The sequence below is a fragment of the Catharus ustulatus genome, chromosome Z (genome assembly GCF_009819885.2).
Source record: "Catharus ustulatus isolate bCatUst1 chromosome Z, bCatUst1.pri.v2, whole genome shotgun sequence".
In the NCBI taxonomy this organism is placed as follows: Eukaryota; Metazoa; Chordata; class Aves; order Passeriformes; family Turdidae; genus Catharus; species Catharus ustulatus.
Window position 1 is genome coordinate 357058 of NC_046262.2, and position 17858 is coordinate 374915.

The following is a 17858-nucleotide window of genomic DNA, read 5'->3' on the forward strand; positions in this document are numbered from 1 at the left end:
AAAACTACCACAAAATTCTGTTAATTACATTGCATCACATAACTCCATGACTTACATAAACAGGAAGTGATTTCCCCTGTAATCTGACAGCTACACAAGCTGTGCTCGTGGCAGAAGGTGCCAGGTGCCCTCAGTCCCAGGCAGGTTTTTGGGATGTGGTCCTGCATTAGTCTGGCTGTGCTCAGCTCTCCTCCTGAGAGCCCCTGCTTGGCTCCACTCCACCCCTTGGTATGGAAAAAAACATGGGAAAAAACCTTTTGATTGCACAAGGAAGCAAAAGCATCGTTTTCCTCCTTTATTGAACTTTGGCAAATAATATGTGGGGGGGGGCTTTACATCAATAGCTATAAATAAAACTTTGAAAGCAATGTAATACTTGTCATTGAGATAAAGGACATCTATTGGCACAAATCAGTGAGTAAAAACCCTTTAATGATAAAATAACATTCACTCTTTAGCTACTTTATTTGTCTGAAAAACTCAGCTTACACTCAGTTCAACGTACCACCTTCCACAAAGTTAAAAAAGGACATAAAATGACATAATAAAATAGACCTTAAATTTCATAACCCGAGTACCTTGGCAAGTTGCAGGCAGCTGGAGCAGGGTGGCAGCCCCGCTGTGCCCTTGCCATGGCCTCACATACCCCTTGTACCTCTGGGTGAGGATGCAGGTGAACTCGGCCCGGTTACAACAAGCGCGTGTCGGTGAGGAGCGCTGGCACCGCCCAACATCCCGGCTCTTTATTGCGCAAGGGCGTGGAAAGCTTTCTGCAAGATGAACCACTGTTACAATCATCAACTGTCTCACAAAAACCCCACTCGGAGCTCTTGTGTCTCATGTCTTTGGCAGAGGAATCAGGAAAGAAAAGAACCCGACTACGTGACACAGCTTTCGTTATTACCACAACCTACCGAGTAAGGCCAAACGAAAACGTCTCCTTGCACTAATGAGAGCACATCTCTAATAAACCCTTACTGACAGACCATACCCACACTCTGCTGCTGGCACCCAGAGGCCTCCTCAGGAGGCTGAGACTGCCCCTCCTCCCCAGGCCTCCTCTTCCCTGCAGAGTGAAGGGTATAGAGCAGTTGGTTTGGTTTGTGTCCAGTACAGCCCGGGACCAGGGGGCTCCAGAGCTGGGCCTGGAGAGAAAACACAACCCATTCTGAAAGGGGGCTCAGTGTGAGTGTGGGCACAAATCAAAGGGGATAAAGCACTGCTACAAACCTGGCCCAGGGCAGGGGGGCAAGGGGCTGCCAGGCTCAGGGCAGCACAGGACACAGCTGGGATGGACAGGTGACAGTGATAGGGCTGGGATGGACACCAGGCCAGCAGCGCTGGGATGGACAGGTGACAGGGCTGGGATGGACAGGTGAAGGTAACAGGGCCGGGATGAACAGGTGACAGTGCAAGGGCTGGGATGGACACCAGGCCAGCAGGGCTGGGATGGACAGATGACAGTGCAAGGGCTGGGATGGACACCAGGCCAGCAGGGCTGGGATGGACAGGTGACAGTGCAAGGGCTGGGATGGATACCAGGCCAGCAGTGCTGGGATGGACTGTCAGGCCAGTAGGGTTGGGATGGACAGGTGACAGTGACACCTGGGACAGCAATGCCCTGGGCTGTGTGTCCTGTGAGGGCTGTCCCTGAGCACCTGCCCTGTGCCCAGGGGCTGCCATGAAGCCAGGGCAGCTCCTGCTCCTGGCACAGCAGCTCCGTGCCCTGCCGCGGGACCGAAGGGAGCGAACGGTGCGGAGAAGCTGGGCCAAACCGCTGCTCCACACTGCTGCTCCAATGGCAATGTCACTGCAATCGAATTTGGGTGTGTGTGACGCAGGGACAGACCGGAGCTGGCCTGCACAGCCGCCCTGAGCAGCGCTGAGCTCACGGGGCGGCGTTTCACAGCGGCAATGCAAACACAACTGCGCCACGACTGCGAACAGCTAACAGGCTCCATGCATAAATAAACCATCAACCCAAAGAGCTCGTCCCAAACCCCAAGGAAGAAGTTGCCATTAAGAACCACGATGCATCACACTGCTAAGGGTTTGCCTCATGCATAAACATGGGAGCGCTGATTGGCAGTTGCTAATTATAATACTACACCGTCACACAGGACAATCAGCTCGTCAGACCAAGTAGCACAAATGTAGAAAATAATTTTTTTTTCCTCTTTTTTTTTTCTTTTTTTTTTTTTCTTTTTTTTCTTTTTTTTTTTTTTCCAACAGAGCAAATGAACACAGATTGTTTCTTCAGCAAAATATGAAACTGTAAACTTTGGGCTCATTCTGCAACTTTTCCCCGATCCATAATAACAAAAAAACCCGATGGGAAGAAAGACTGACGTACCTTGTTAAGCGCACCTTCTCTGTCTAGTACAAAAGCACAACCTAAAACATAGAAAGCTTCTTCTGTTTTTTGGGTTTTTTTTTTTTCTTTTCAATCACAGTTACCAAAAAGAAACAGTGAATAATTTCGTACATACGCTATATAACATTACGCTAACCAGCTATTCTCTATGAGGTATATCTGAGAAAATTCGGTAAGGGATTGCACGGTCTGCGTTGCCAACATGCCCAGTTCGTAATAAAGCTTTGGAACCATGGAGAAAGAGAGATCAGGAGCAGGGGGAGGAGGAGGAGGAGAGCCTTTGGTATTATCAGGAGTCTGTTCTTTGCAGGGCTGCTTTGCAAAGCACCACAGTACAAAAGCCCACCAGGTACGATTCGGCGGCCCAGTCGAAGCTGAGGTATTCACAGGAAGAATAAAAAAAAGCACAGAGAGGTCTAGACTGGCAAAATCGTTGCTTTGGTTCAAGCAAGGCACTCGTCCCGTGGTAACATCACTCTTTGCAAGTGAAGCAGGAGTCGGGGGGACCCTGCCAGCTCTGGGGACTGTCTGTGTCCGAGGGCACAGGGACAATGGGCTCCCCCCGCCCAGAAGGCATCCTGAGAATCATTATAGCTTTGGAGTGAAGGAACACAGAGACACAGAGAAAAGCACACTTGTCGAGTCCTGCCATTTCCCACACAGGCTTCAACCCCCAAAGAAATACCAAATCAAAGGCAACACTGAATGGAAGCGCAGCGTTTGTGTCCGGCTGGCTCAGCCTCTGAATCCAGGGCAGGGCTCAGGCAGGTTCCTCGGGGAAAGGCCTGGGCTGGGGCAGTGCCCAGGGGGGATTCAGCTCCTCAGAGCATCCCTGCAGCCTCTGAACAGCGTGAAACAGGCTCCAAACCCCGGTGCCAAAGGGCACCGCTAATTCCCCAACCAAACAAGCAAACAACTTGGAAGTAATCACTCAGGAACGTGATGCTAATGGAGCTTAATGTAGCTCACTTCATTGCTAACTTGAGAAAAGTAATTAATTGATTTTTATCTGCAAACTGTACTTGTAAACAACAACCCAAGGTGAGGAGAGGGAGCAGCTCCTGGCTCTGTGCGAGGCTGCCAGGGGGGCACGGGCAGCGGAACCCCAGAGCAGCCCTGGGCTCTGCTCGAGCACGAGAACAATCATCATTAGCAGCGCTAATTGCTGCAAACACAGCCCACAGCTCGGCAGGCAGCAGCTGCAGAGCCTTTCCCCAGGGAACCTGCAGCTGGAAAACCCCCGCAGCCACCCCCAGCTCACACAAGCGCTGCAGGCAGGACCTGCAGTGAAGCAGCTCCGCGTGTCCGGTGGCTTTGGGCTGGCAGCAAGGAGAAAGGAACACAGAAAAGGGCAGCACCAGAACTGGCAGCTTCCAGGGCAGCGTTTCTTTGGGAATGTGGGCTCTGCTGGACGTTTCTGGGCGTAGGAGAGAACAGGGGGAGTTAGCAGAGAGCACAAGCAGGATGCAGACCGCACAGAGAAAGAAATCTTTGGTATCTTTGGTATCATCAACACGATTAAAATTACAAATGGAAAAGTCAGTGAGGTAGCCTCTTTGGTTCTCACTAGAAATAGAAAGGTTTTTTCTGGTTTTTTTTCTTTTTTCCTTTTTTTTTTCCTTTTTCTCTTTTTTTTTTTTTTCCACACACAGAAGTTCATTCTTGGAAGCAGCTAGGTTTAAGGGTTTCTCTCTTTTTGCTTGACATGAATTATTTTCCCCCCAGCTTAAGTTTTAAGAAGCCACAAAGTTCAGGCAAAGTATCCCAGTGTCTTTTTTTTTTTTTCCTATTTTTCTGAACGCACAGTTTTAGGTTGAATATTCATTGCTTGTCCTCAAAGTTCGCTCTGCTGTTCTTAGAGGAAATCAGCTGTAGTGCTTTATAGATAATTCTAAATAAAAAATAAAAACTCTACAAGGGCATCCCTGGGTGCTGATGAATAAGTTAAATAAATAAGTTATATTATGAAGGCTTCATGTGCCATAATAAAGGTATGTCACACTTTCTAAGCAGGAGAGAAGAGACTAACTTAAATAATTTAAACTCTGGTATTTAAACAATAAAATTAAAGAAAGGAAGGAATTCAAAGCAGACCTGTGTTTATGGAAGGAGCTGCTGCTCCCTGTCTGACAGAACCTGGCTGCTCTACAGAGCAATAGCAGTTCTGAAGGGTTTTTGTTACGAGGCTTCGCTACAACAGCCCCGTGGATAAACAGGCAAAATGACTCCCCAAAGAATTCACAAATGGCTGGATTAAACAGATACAAACAGCTAACATCAGAGCCTGACCCCCCAGCTACATTCAGGCAAAACTCTCACTGAATTCAGAAGCTAAACAGAAACACAGTGGGATTCAGACTGAACAGAGATCTCAGGACCTGCCCTAAGACTAAATTAAATAAATTACATTATCGATAGATAATATATCGGGTTAAAACCCACAAGTGTCTGGAAAAAAAAAATAAAACCATTTTAAGCTTTGCCTTCTTAAAAAATCTTAAACAATAAAAATTCCCCATAATAAATATAAAGGAGGCCAAGTAGAAAGTTTCCCCATATGATAAAAATCCTCAGGAGTGGTGACAAGCAAGGGAAGCATTGGCCGTGTCCGAAGCCAGCACTCTCTGTGTGGTTCCCTCCTTGGGGACAGGAGAGAGGAGAGGAGAGAGGAGAGGGGAGAGCCCTTCCCTCCCCCAGGGCTGTCCTTTGCAGGTCTTTGGATTCAGCTGTAGCTAAGAGAGATCCACAATAAAGCTTTGCAACCGAAGTCAGCGAGCACATTCTCTGTTCCTGCACGGGAGACCCAGCAAGATCCAAGGCTTCTCCAAAGCTGAATTCATCTTGGCTGTGCCCAAGGTTGTGACTCCAAGTTCCTGGTCCAGAAGATGCTGGGATACTCTCTGCACACACCAGTCTTTCTCAGCACAATAAATAAACAGGTTACACGACACAGCTCTAGAGATTGATCAGCACGTGGCCTAGCGATGGAACACGAGGGTTTGGGGTGGGGTGGTGTGGGCAGAGCACAGCACAGACTCTGTCACACAGACAAACATCTCCACCACAGCCTCTGGCTCCTCTCTCAGGGAGCTGCTACGTAAGAGAGAGTGGACAGTGACATGGAAGACGTCACACAGGGCCATGGGAGATGCAGGGATAAAAAATGCAGCAGGATTTTATGTCTGGCTGGAAATGGGTTGTGACTGTTGATAGAGCTGAGGCCCCAGCCCAGAGTGTTGCTACTCCATAAGGCTGCCTAACAAACACTTCCACAATTGGAGAGAATTTCACTGAGGAGAAGTCTGTAAGCCATTCAGTACCTGATCTAAACTCCCTTTGCTGGGACTATTGGATGAGCTCTGGGTGGGACAAAAGGCCCAGGTGTGCTCCCAGGCCTCCCCAGAAGCTGAGGGCAGCTGCCCCTGCCCCTGGGGAAGGTGGGAGGCAGAGCTGTGGCAACTGCATGTCCCTCAGGTGACAGGAGCCTGGGTGAGGCTCCCACAGCCAAGCACATCCCCAGGGGCTCATTCCCTGGGGGACACAAGGCACTCCCACTGCTGGAAGGGGAGCTGAGCCATGAGCACTGGGGTTTCCACTGCTCCTGTGCCACCCCCTGCCACTGCACTCTGCAGGGGGACACTTCCAGCACGGGGGGAATGCTGAGCTCTGAATGCACCAGGAGCTGCTGTGATGGAAGTGAAATTCAGTGTGAGCACATCACCTCAGCTGGGCCCTGCTCCACTGCCTGCTGGCTCCAAACTCCACACTCAGATATCTGGCATTTGGGGGAGAGCCCTCAGAACACATCAGCCAGATTGGGAGACTTTATTTCATGTCTGGCTAAAAGGATTCTCCAAATCTCTTTGGAAATCTCTGCCAAAGGATCCTTTGATTCCCAGAGCAGGCACATGCTGTCAGTTCAGCTGTGAGGATCCTGGATTTGCTTCCAGAAACCTTTCCTGTCCTGAGCAGATGACGCCTCTTGATTTTTATTTTATTTTTTCTATTTTAAGTGCAGTCATTGGAAAGTGCAGCAGTTCTGTGAAGCAGCTCAAATGAAGCCCTTGTTTAAAGGCAGAGAGGAGCAAGATGTGCTCTGGCTCTGAGGATAAATTTGGACATGTCATGATCTGGATCATCATGACCTGGCTCAAACAACACTACACAGCTAATATGTCAGAAGCAGCTCCTGAACTGCCTCACAAACTGCTCAACACTTGGGTTTGGGTCAGGTGGAGCTCTGGAGCCGGGCTGTGGCGCTGCTCAGCACTCACAGTGACACGGATGGGAACACACATATTGCAAGTTTTATCCCTGGGGAAGAGAAGGAAGGGTGGAGCACGGGAGGGGGGCTGTTCACAGCTCCAGACACCAACACACAAGTCACAGCCAAGCCACAAGTGTTCCCTGCAGGGAGGAGATGCAGCAGCAGCATCCCAACATCCTGCACTGGGAGTCCATGCAGCTCTTGGAGAGATGCTGTGTGGGGCAGAAACAGGGCAAACATCAACAAACCCACCCTTCTGGTTGCACAAAGACTCACGAGTGGTTACCTGTCCAGAGAGCAGTGGGGCTAAATGTGCATTAGTCGTGCAAGAGGAGAAACAAACTGAAACACAAGTAGGGAGAATCCTCATCTTTGGTATTGTAGCTGTTGAGGTTTTGGTTGCTCTGTTCCTTGTTCTTTTGAAAAAACTGCATAGGCACAAATTAAAGACAATCTTCAACTTTAAGATGACTTGAGTTGTCAAATGAAGCAGCAATTGTACTGGCTTTGCTTTGTTCTCATTCTTGTCAACCCTTTCTTTGAGATCTGCTTCCGAAAACGTCCGAGTTGTCTGTAGAACACAGTGTGGGACTCGTTTGCTTCCTGACATGCTTCCTTGTTTTTTTGGTTTTTTTTTTTATTTTTAGTTTTTATTTTATCTTTCAATGGAACAGTTTGTTGCAGAAGAAGTAGGTGCAGAAAACGTTTCTTTGGTTTCGATTAAGGAGTACATAAAAAAGTCTCAAGTGTCTGTAGCAGAGCACGGCCGCGCCGGGCCGGTCCCAGCCAGCGGCCGCGCCGCCGCCGCCAGGGCGGCTCCGGGGCTGGACGCAGGCTTGGAGCTCGCCAGGCTCCCCCAGCGTGGCCAACCACCCGCACCAGCCGTGACTGAGAGAAATGGCAAGGTACAAACATCTTTGGCTTGCAGAAATGCTGTCTCTTTGGTGTGCTGTGTTCCCGCCGGCGCGGGCAGCTGGCGGGGAGAAGGAACTTAGGGATGCGATAGAGCGAAACGCGGCACGTCTGAAACGGTCGGTGGCATCTCAAGGGCTTGTTTCTGTTTCTTTTCCTGCTTGAAAGTACCAGAAAATACTGAGAAAATGAACAAAAATACTGAACGCTAACAGCCGTTGCTGAGGAGAAACCAGATTGCCAGAAACTAAAGAGGATATAATAATGTAAATTAATCTAATCTTCCAAAACGTTGTGTTTGCTCCACGAACTGCAGCGGTTCCCTCGATCTCCTGAGTGTGCCTTAGGTACAAACACAGAGCTTGTGAGGAGCTGCCAGCTGTGCTTGAGGCTCGTGCCGTGTCCATGGTGTTCCCGGGGTGTCAGGCTGCAGCTGGCACAGCAGCCCACGGACCATGGCTGTGGCTACCAGCTTTGTGCTTGATACTTTGAGCTCAAGAGAACTGAACTTTTCTGATCCAAGAACAAGCTGATCCAAATAAACTAAAAAAACAAACAAAAACCAAACTTAAACCTGGTTTTTTTCCCCTAAAACACTTAACAAAACCATGCCTGAGTTTAAAGAGAGGGTTTTTAGTATCCGACTTTGTGCTGTTGTCGCGTGGCCCCAGGGTGGCCACAGAAACCCGGGGCTCAGGAGAAACCCGCACCGAGAAGGATCCCCTCCGTTTCAGAGCTGCTTCGCCTGTCCTGAGCTTAGGATTGTGTGGAGAGAGGTGACCGTGGAGCCTGCCGAGAAGCCGTGGGGACGTCCTGGGGACAGCCGGGCTGGGGTGGTTCTGGGGGGATTGTGCTTTAGGTCACGGGCGAGGAGCCGTGCCGGGAGCCGCTCTCTGCGCTGTGCCGTGCCGTGCCAGCCGTGCCAGCCGTGCGAGCCGTGCCAGCCGTGCCGTGCCGTGCCAGCCGTGCCCCTCACGCCTTGCTGCAGGTGCTGGGGGCCGAGGAGGAGCCCCCGGAGCTCAGGTCGTCCTGCCACTTCTCCAGGCTGCGCCGGCGCGCGTTCATGAAGAAGTTGCTGACGGTGGTGAGCTCCAGGCCCAGCTGCTGCGAGATGGTGATCTGCATTTCCTTGGAGGGACGCTTGTTCTCCTTGAAGATGGCGAAGAGCGTTCGGCGCTGCAGGTCCGTGAACACCAGCCGCGATTTCTTCTGGGAGTTGTTCCGCTCTTTGGTGGGCTCTTGCTCTTTGCGTTTGCAGGCTGGGAGGGGGTGGCAGAGACAGAGAGAAAGTGTCAGGGGGACCACTCTGGCACATGGGGCTCCCAGAGGAATCCAGTGGGCTGCATTGCTTTTACATCCCCAGTACCTCTCAACAGCCAGGAGTAACAGTTGTACGTAACTTCTGTCCCTTTGAACAGCCCAAAGCAAACTCCAGACAAAGCTCTGATAGCAACAACCACCGAGGGGACAAACCAGCATGGACCTGCTGGGCTGCCAGAGCAGGGGTCAGGCACTGGCTCACCTGGCCCTGCCCTGCTCCTTCCCTGCTGCCCGACTCCTGCAGTGCCACCACGCCAGGGCACCGCTCCCATCACCTGTCCCCCTTCCTGGGGCATGTCCCCAGGGTGAAGCCAGGCAGAAACACCCAGGGCATGTCCCCAGGGTGAAGCCAGGCAGAAACACCCAGGTCAGGCAGGGCTGGACCATCGCTGAGCGATGCTAATGGATCCTAAAACCCATCCGTATTAATAGCTGCTCTGTATTTATTAGCAGAGAGAGAACAGCAAGTGCTGAAACCAATACCGCTGCTGGAGCACACCCACACTTAAAAATAGCCTGCCCAGGCTGTCTGCACCGGGCACAGAGAGAAAATCCATATGTTGACATGGTTAGGTAATGTGCTGGGACAAAATGAGCCCAGAGAATTGATAAGCGGGCGGGCTTTAAGCAGCCCTGTTAAATAATTCTGTAGGTCTGGAATGTGAAATGAAGCTGGCCCAAAAGTAAAAGTCAGACTGTGGAAATGTCTGTAATTAACCCAGTCAGGGCTGTAGCTGTGTGGAGCCTGGCTCAGGCACTGTGCAGAACATCTCTGCAGGAAGCTGGGATGTTTTGTTGGAGTGCCTGACCCTGACCCCTCCAGCTGCCAGATTCCAGTGGCTGCAGCATAGCCAGACCTCACCCAGCCCAAAGCAAAAGAGAAGGCTGGTGCTGAGAGTCAGGCTCAAACCCAACAGGGATGTGGGTGGTGCTCCTGCACTCCCTCCCAGAGCTTGGCACCAGCCACAGCAGCAGGAAGCAGCACAGGTGCTCCAGAGGCATCAAGGTGAGCCACACTCACCTCTCAGGCCTTTACCTCAGAGGCAGCAGGAGGGAAGCATTGGGCTCTCTGACAGCACACAGGTAACATCCAACTGAGCTGAAAAAGCAGATTTGAAGCTGGGGTGACTTGGCCACGTGTCCATGTGGCAATGTCCCTGGTGCTGGGACACGAGGAGCACCAGCATCTCTGCTGCAGCTTCTAATCGGTTCCGGGACACCGGAGTGTTTCCTACCATCACTAATTTATGTCCTGAGGTACTCTGCCTTTTACAGTTATTGGTAGCTGATCATAAATAATGCAGAGGGATGTGCTTTTTGATGCATTCAGTAAATACTTTCCTTGAACTGTGGAGTTTGCTCTTGAAAAGGCCCCACAAAGGCGAGCGCTGCACCTGACGTGCATCTCTCAGCAGAGAAAAATGGGGTGAGCACTCTAATAAAATCAAGTGATTTTCCAGGAAGAAAGAGAAAGGTTTTAGCAGCAGAGGGAAGGGCAGAGACCATCTGGATTCTAAGCACAATTTGATTTATTAGCTGCAGTTGAACCTGAACATATCCTATGGAAGAAAATGGACAGCCAGCAAGAACTGAAAGGAAAAATATAAAAATAAACAAAAATGTTTCTTCTGCATTGGATTAAAGATGTTCTTTGATAGAAGGCTCCCATGCCTCTCTGCCTCTGCATGGTTTTACTGACACAAAAGTGACTCTGCAGCCATCAAACAAAGAGCTGCTGCTAAAAAGGAGCCAGGCAGAGACCAATATTCCCTTAATCCATAGTTGCTAAGGACAAGCTGGGAATATTGACCCTGCCTCTGTGGTTTGTGTGGGTGCAAAGTCACCCAAACCCAGTTATCTGTCTGATGGAACTCAAACTGCTCCTCTATTCGATTTTGGAGAGGAATCATGTGAGGGAAATGTAATTACTCTGGTAATGCTGAACACAATGAAATGACCATCAAAACGTTTTCTAAAGATTTAAAATGCTTTTCTTTTGCTGTGATTCACTTAAAGCAACCCCTTGTATATCCCTGTTACTACAATCTCTTAAAAACTAGGCCTCAGAAATCAATTTGATTACCTCTCTGAATTAAGTATGCACGAATGAGAGCGATTGAGATCAATACAAATTAGGTTAAGTACTCCACTGTGTACAAAATCATTATGGAACAAGGAGCAATCAGAATGAAGATGCAAATAATCACATTGTCGGGGTGGGCAGGCAGTGCTGCTCATCCCACTGCTGCACACACACCAAACTCCCAATTTTTCAAACACCAGGAATGCCCTTGATGGCATTTATCCAGAAAAGCAGAGTGGATGTGTAGCACAAAGTTCATTCTGTTCTTGCAGAGAAGAACTGCTTGCTCAGCCATTGTAAAGGTGAGGTGTTCCCTGTTTGGAGATTCCTGCAATGCTCTGTAAAAGCAGCTCACAGCCTGGCTGTGAAACAGGAAGGTGTTGTCTTGATTTTTCCCTCTCAATCCTGTCACAATCCCAGGGAATGCTGCCCCTCTCCAGGCCCTGCAGCTCCCTGAGAAGAAAAGATGAATGGTTTTGGGGACATGGCTCCTTTCTGTTTCTTCCAGGCTGTTTGTCTCCAGCCTCCTGTAAATCTGTTGGATGGCTGGAATTGGGCAGTAAATTCTGCTTGCTCCCTGCAGTGCTGCACACCCACCTCAGCCCAGGATCTCTGACAGGAGCCTCTGGGCACCACTGGAACCTTCTCTGGAAGGGAAGGACTCTGGGCATCTTTGGGCTGGGAATTTAAAGCTGGGGTGGGTAAGAAAGAGCTGGGTAAGAGCACAAAATCTTACAGCAAGGGGAAGGACAGATCTAGCGAATCCTTGCTGTGTGCTCCTGCTTTCAGGAATTGGGAGAAGCAGGAGGTGAGTATCTCCTTTTACTACCAGTTAGCAACAGGGTGGAATTAGGAAGAACAGGAGAGGACAGGAGCAGAGCTATGCCAGGTTACCTGGGAAAGCCAGACCTGTGCTGCCCTCTGAGCTCTCCTGAACACAAAGCCTGACCCTGTTTCTCCACACATTTCCCATTCCCTTCTTGCCAGGGGCTTAGGGAAGCTCAGCTTTAGCAGGGCTGCAGAGAGGTGGAGGTGAGGAAGGCAGGGAGAGGCCATGGACCCCTCATGCCCACAGGAAGGAGAGGGCAGGAGGAGCCCAGGGGAGAAGCAACTGGGAGAAGAAGGTGTGTGGGAAGCTCTCTGAGGAAGATTCCCCCTGCTCTTCCTCCACCTCCTGCAGCCCAGTGCTGCTTGCCAAAGCTTAATGCCTGTGCTCCCATCCCATTATGAGGGGATGAGAACTGCTGGAAAATCACCACTGCTCATAAATATGTTCCCTGCTTACTGAGAGATATTTTGGTCTTGGAGACAATTTGCGTTTTGGGAACCTGCCAGCCTCTATCGCTTGTCTAATAATTCCTCTGTGCAGCATTTACCAGTGGTTTGAGTCCCTTTTTTCACAATGGAGCAGTTGGATTTTATAGCTCAAAAGCCCCAAACAACCCCAAAACACTCCAATTTCTTTTTTTGATTGCATTTCTCTCTGCCATCAGCAAGTTGTCTGGCTGATGCTATCACCAGGCCCATTTGAGATGAGTCTGTTTGGTATGATTCCTGTGTGCAAACCCCTCTATAAATCAGAGAGCCTTTTATGCAAAAGTCTGCAAGATTGATAGAGCTGGATACAAAATCTTTTACCTTGGAAAAAGAGATGTATTATCTGTCCCGTTGGATATAGTGCTTTCCCTGCATATTCATGGCCCAGGTACGAGGGGCTTTTTGCAGAGAAGACACGGTGGGAGCCTTAAATACAAACAGATCGCTATCACAAGGAAGGGAGTGCTCTTTTTTTGCCGTGTCTAGTGGGGATAAGATGAGAAGCAAAGGATTTAAAAGACAAAAAGTGAGATTAAGACCAGTCATTAAGGGGTTTTTGTACCTGTAAGCTGGAAGAGATCGCTTAGGTAAAAAATCCCCTGAGGAGAGCGCTGAAGAAAGGGGCAGGCTGTCAGGACGAGCGCTGTGTGCAGTGCCTTTCAGCGCTGCTTTCCCTCGGAGATCCATTCTCTGCACACCTGCAGAGCCCCGTTTGCACTCTGCAGGCAGCTCCAGGGGAGCTGCTCTGATGAGAGCAGTCTGCTGCCTTTAGTGCTCCGAGGCTCGGCACAGCCGTGCTGGGGACCGCAGGGCGCTTGTCATCTCCCACCAATGCCTAATTGGAAGGGAAGGAAAAGCTCCTGCAGCTGCTGGATGGCAGCAACATCCAGGACAGGGTTCTGGGAATAACACCAGGGAGGAGCACCAAGGGTGTGGAGTGCAGGAAGAACCAACACCAGCTCCTTTTGGCAAAAACCTTCTCCCCTTTATGCGTTCCTCACCACAAAGAAATTGTGGCAAGAAGAATACTTGAGTTTGGGATATTTCAGTTCACTGATGGGCAAGAGATACAGGGGGAAAAAAGATGCTGAGAGAAAAATCTTACAAGGAAATGGTGAAGAACAGCTTCAGAATGAGTAATAGGATGACCAATTAATTGTTTCTTTTAAAAAATAGTGGTGAAACACAGAAATGCTTTTAATCCAAAACCCACTCAGAATTCACTTTATCAATCAATCAAGGAACTGAAAAAGCTCGTTTGCTTCTCAAAAAAACAGGATCCAGATTTCTGTGTGGCAGAAACGCCTTCAGAAACGATGTGGAACAAAGAGCTGGGGTGGGGTATTATTTCGGAAAGTTGGTCCATGAGAGATATCATTTATCAGCCAGCACCACAATTTACCGCATGGATTGTTCAAACACAACCACCAATCTATAGCTGAAGAGAGCACCAATATTTCAAGGCACTAAGCACCTTTCAAGGAACCTTTACATACCTGTATATTTAGTCCAACGCTAAGAAACAGCTTTATAAATGACACAGATGTTATCACTCCTCAACTGCTAGCGCCGGGCTTTTCCCGTCCCTTCCTTCCCCTGCATCCCGCTCCCTCCTCTGCCGCTCTCCGTGGTGCTGACGGCTGTGAGCACGGAGCGATCGGGCACTCTGCACTAAGGAACCCCTGACGGTGCTCGGGCACACTCTGACAGTGTTTCACCACCCAGAATCACCGCAGAACGGGAAGGGGCTGCGGGGCGCTCTGCTGACCCCGCGGGGCTTTCCCGTCCCGATTCCCCCGTGCCGAGGGCAGCCCCGCAAACAGCTGGCAACATTTTTCTGTTTTTAAAAACCTGAAATACTTGTGGCTTTTTCCCCGCGCTCAGAGGGATTTAAACAATTTAAGCAAGCGAGTAAAGGGGGAGAAGGAAGCGCTGAGGCAATGGGGCCGCATATTCACACGTGGTAATAAAAGAAAATTAAAATAATCGATTTCCTGAAGGGAAAGGTAATTTGCAAAGGTCTTTCCCGCTCCATGGGGAGTCCGTGGCCACTCAGCACCTGAACTGTCTCCAAACTTTACTCCTGGATGCAGAGGCATTCAGGGGAACTGCTAAAGCAGAGATCCAGAATTGCACAGGCATAACTCTGCTCGCAGCGTGATTCCTGATTTTCTGCTCTGTATGCAGGGCTCCACGGGGAACCCCCACCCGGGACCGGTGCTGGGAAGGAAAAGCACCAGCCACGTTACTGGAAATGAGCCGGCTCAGGTTCCAGATCAATGAAAACTGGGTCCACGCGTTGATGCTCCTGTTGCCAGCATTAATGCTCTTTTAATCTTCTAAACATTATCTGCATCGATTTCCCTCTCGACACACGTTTGTTTGTGAAGGCGACATCACCGCGTGCTCGGCAAAAACCCCAACCCCTCAAACCCTTCTGTCCTGCTGCAGACAGAGCTCGGCTTCATTCGGCTGCGAGCAGAGAAGAGCCGGGTGCCCGCGGGGCTGGCAGGGACCAGAGGAGTTTGCAGCGGTGTTAGAGCCGAGGAGGGGATGGGCACACCGGGACTGCCCCGCAGCTCGGGAAAGCCCGAGCGCTCTCCGCGGGGGTGTTTAACCCGCAGCCCCTCTGGTTAGAGGTCGGGCAGGGATTAAAGCCATCCATCATCCATCTTCGCCCCGCTCCGCCGCATCCCAGCCTCGCCCGGCAGCTGTCCCCGTGCCGGAGCTCTCTGTGCCCATTGCACACGGCAGAGACCCCCGTGTCCCCTCAGAGCCTCTGGGAACAGCCCGCTGTGTCCCTGCCAACCGGGGAACACTCTGCCCGCGTCGGGATCGATTGAAATAAAAGAAGGACGGACTCGGGGGCACAAACACCCCCCGATTTTCGTCGCTGTCAGCGCAGAGCCCCCGCCCCACGCCGCGGTGTGTCCCACGCGTGTCTGCCCGTGCCAAAGCCCCCCGTGTCCTTCTCCACCCACAGACACGGCCTCAAGGTTTTCGGGGAGCTCCACGGCGGGGCCCTGCCCGCACTCGCGCGGGACCGGCCGGGGGTGAGCCTCGGGTGCACCCCGCACGGCCTCAGGGCACGGACAGCTCTGCTGGGTCTGTCCCGCTGCCCTCCGCTGCGGGGTCGGTACCGGGGGTCGGTAGCGGGGGTCGCTGCCCGCCGCCCCCCCCGCGGCCCCCGCAGAACAATGGGGGATGCGGCGCTCCGCGGCCGCGCCAGGGGGCGCCCGCGCGCCCTCCGCGGACAATGCGGCCGGGCCGGAGCCGCGGGGGCTGCGCGGGGTCCGGCCCCCGCCCGCTCCCCCCGGCCCCGCCTGTCCCGGGACGCGGAGCCCCCGGCCGGCCTCCCCCGCCGCGCCCGGCAGCGCCGGCAGCGGCAGCAGGGATGCTGGCGGAGAGCGCGGTGCGGTGCGGAGCGCGCACCTTCAGCACCCGGCCCTGGAGAGCAGCCCCGGCCCCGCCGCCCGGCAGCGGCAGCGGCAGCGGAGCGCGCCCCTCCGCCGGCCCCGAGCCCCGCGCAGCCCCGCCGGACAGAGATGGGTGCGGGTGCCGGCGCTGCGGGAGGCGGGCAAAGCCGGCTCCGCACAGCCCCGTGGCTCACGGCGGAGCGCGGCCGCGGCCGGGCCGGCGCAGGACGCACTGCGGGGCTCCGAGGGTCGCGCTCCGCTCCCCAGTGGCACTGCCTTGCACCTACCTGCCAGCCGCAGGGCAGACATCCTCTGGAACTCCGGCTCCTGCAGCCACTTCCACATCCTGCGGAACGTCTCCCGGCCGGACTTGAGTTTACTCCAAGGCTTGGGGTTCCGCAGCAAGTCCGAGAGGGTCCCCTGGGAGCGGCACAGCACTCGTTGGGCGAAGATGGCCTGCGGGATGCTGTAGCGCTTCAGCTCCGCCGTGATCCTTTGTGCCACCTCCTTGGTGTTGATCTCCTCCAGCTGCCCCGCGCCGCTCCCCTGCGGGCCGGCGGCGGGGGACGGCCGCTCCCGGCCGGCGGGCAGCGCGGGGCCGTGCGGCGGCGGCGGCCCGGGGGGCGCGGGGTGGTGCGCGCCGTTCAGGGGCGGCAGCATGGCCGGGGGCGTCCCCAGCCCCCGGGGCAGGTGCTGCTCCCCCCGCGCCAGCATCGCCGCGTGCGCCTCGAAGTTGGGGCTCAGCATCTTGTCGTGGCCCGGCGGCCCGTAGCCGTGCAGGCCCTGCTGGGCGCCAGGGAGCGGGCCCAGCCCGTTGCCCAGCGGCGAGAGGCTCTGCCCCACGGCCGGCACCTCCTTGTAGGGCCCGTAGAGGCTGTTGACGGCCGGCAGCCCGCGCTCGTCCCGCATGAGCGCGAAGCCGCCGCTGGCGCTGCCCGGCAGGCGCTGGTGGTGGTGGTGGTGGTGGGCGTGCGGGTGGGCATGCGGGTGGTGGAACTTGTCGGAGACGGCGGAGATGGGCGGCAGGGGCTGGAGCGGCGTCAGCGTGGTGTAGGTGCCGCTCATGCCCATGCCGGGCGGCGAGGCCTCGCAGGGCACGCTCATGGCGTGGTGCAGCGGGATGGAGAGCTCGGGCCGGTACTCGGCGGCGCCGTCCAGCAGCGAGGCCATGCTGGGCACCATAGCGGGCCGGGCGGCGGGGGGCAGCTCCTGGTGCGGCGGCGGCGGCGGCGGAGGCGGCGGCGGGGGGGGCGGCACCCGGAGCGGCCCCGCGCTGCGCCCGCCGTGGTGAGGGCTGGGGCTGCCCATCAGCTCCGGCTCGTGCCCCGCCGCCCCGTGCAGGCTGCCCAGCGGCTCCATCGCCAGCTCGGGGTTCATGGCGCACGCACCCGGCTCCCCGCCCAGGCACCGCCGGCCGCCGCGCCCGCTCCTCATCCGCTCATCGGGGCGGCGGCCGCCGCGGCCCGGGGCCGCCCGCCCCGCGGGCAGCGGCGGCTCAGCCGGGCCCGCCGCGCCGGCCCCGCGCCATGTCCTCGCCTCGCCGCCGCCGCCGCCGTCTGCGGGCGGCGGGAGCTGTCCAGGGCCGCCCCGCCCCGGCCGCGCCCGCGGGGCCGGGCCTGCGCCGCGGGTGGGCGGGCGTGAGGCCGTGAGGGCGGTGCGGGGAAGGCGGAGCGCGCGGGGGCATTGGCGGCCTGAGCGCCGGGGGTGGGGCCTCCGTCAGGGGCGCGAGGGGACGACAGGGCTGGTCAAGGTTCCGCAGCCTTTGTAGCGTGCGGGACCGGCCCCGGCAGCGACCGGGGCTCCCTCCCGCATCCCCGGTGCCGGCTGCACGGCGGCCGCACGGCTCTCCTCCCCGCAGACGGCTCCGCAACGCCCTGTCCCGCCGCCGGCGGTTCCCGGGGCCCTGCTGCGCACGGCCGGCCGTGCTCCCTCCCCGTTCTCTGCCGCGAACCAAGGTACAGCGCTGATCTGTGCTGTTGGTCACTGGTTATTCATTACCTTAATTCGGGCTCATGGAGAAGGTGTGATGGATCCAGGTCCCGCGGGGGTGATGGTGACACCGGGAGCCGGCTGTCCCGCTCAGCGGTGCGCGCACGGGCGGGCTGCGCCTTCTCTCCCCTTCCCACAAAAAGGCGGGCTCGTCCGCCGCCCCTCAGAGCCCCCTCAGCC

At 54.4% G+C, this 17858-nt stretch overlaps 1 protein-coding gene across 2 annotated transcripts; it reads right to left on the reverse strand.

The window, feature by feature from the left end:
* Positions 1-282: 282 nt before the first annotated feature.
* ONECUT2 (one cut homeobox 2) lies at positions 283-17123 on the reverse strand. 2 transcript variants are annotated; one of them, XR_004420780.1, is made up of 3 exons: positions 15977-17123; positions 6928-8812; positions 2358-2394 (listed from the first exon to the last, which is right to left on the reverse strand). XR_004420780.1 is itself a non-coding variant. In XM_033085901.1 (2 exons), the coding sequence occupies exons 1-2, from the start codon at positions 17121-17123 to the stop codon at positions 8526-8528; spliced, it is 1434 nt and encodes a 477-aa protein (XP_032941792.1). In that variant the 3' UTR covers positions 283-8525. The 2 variants fall into 2 exon arrangements, 1 of the variants encoding a protein (XP_032941792.1); XM_033085901.1 differs by having other exon boundaries at positions 283-8812.
* Positions 17124-17858: the final 735 nt, after the last annotated feature.

Coding starts and splice junctions, on each gene's coding strand:
- ONECUT2 (XM_033085901.1), bottom strand. CDS start 17,123: ATGAGGAGCGGGCGCGGCGGCCGGCGGTGCCTGGGCGGGGAGCCGGGT. Junction 8,813..15,976: donor GTCTGCCCTGCGGCTGGCAG/GTAGGTGCAAGG, acceptor ACCCCCTCCCAG/CCTGCAAACGCAAAGAGCAA.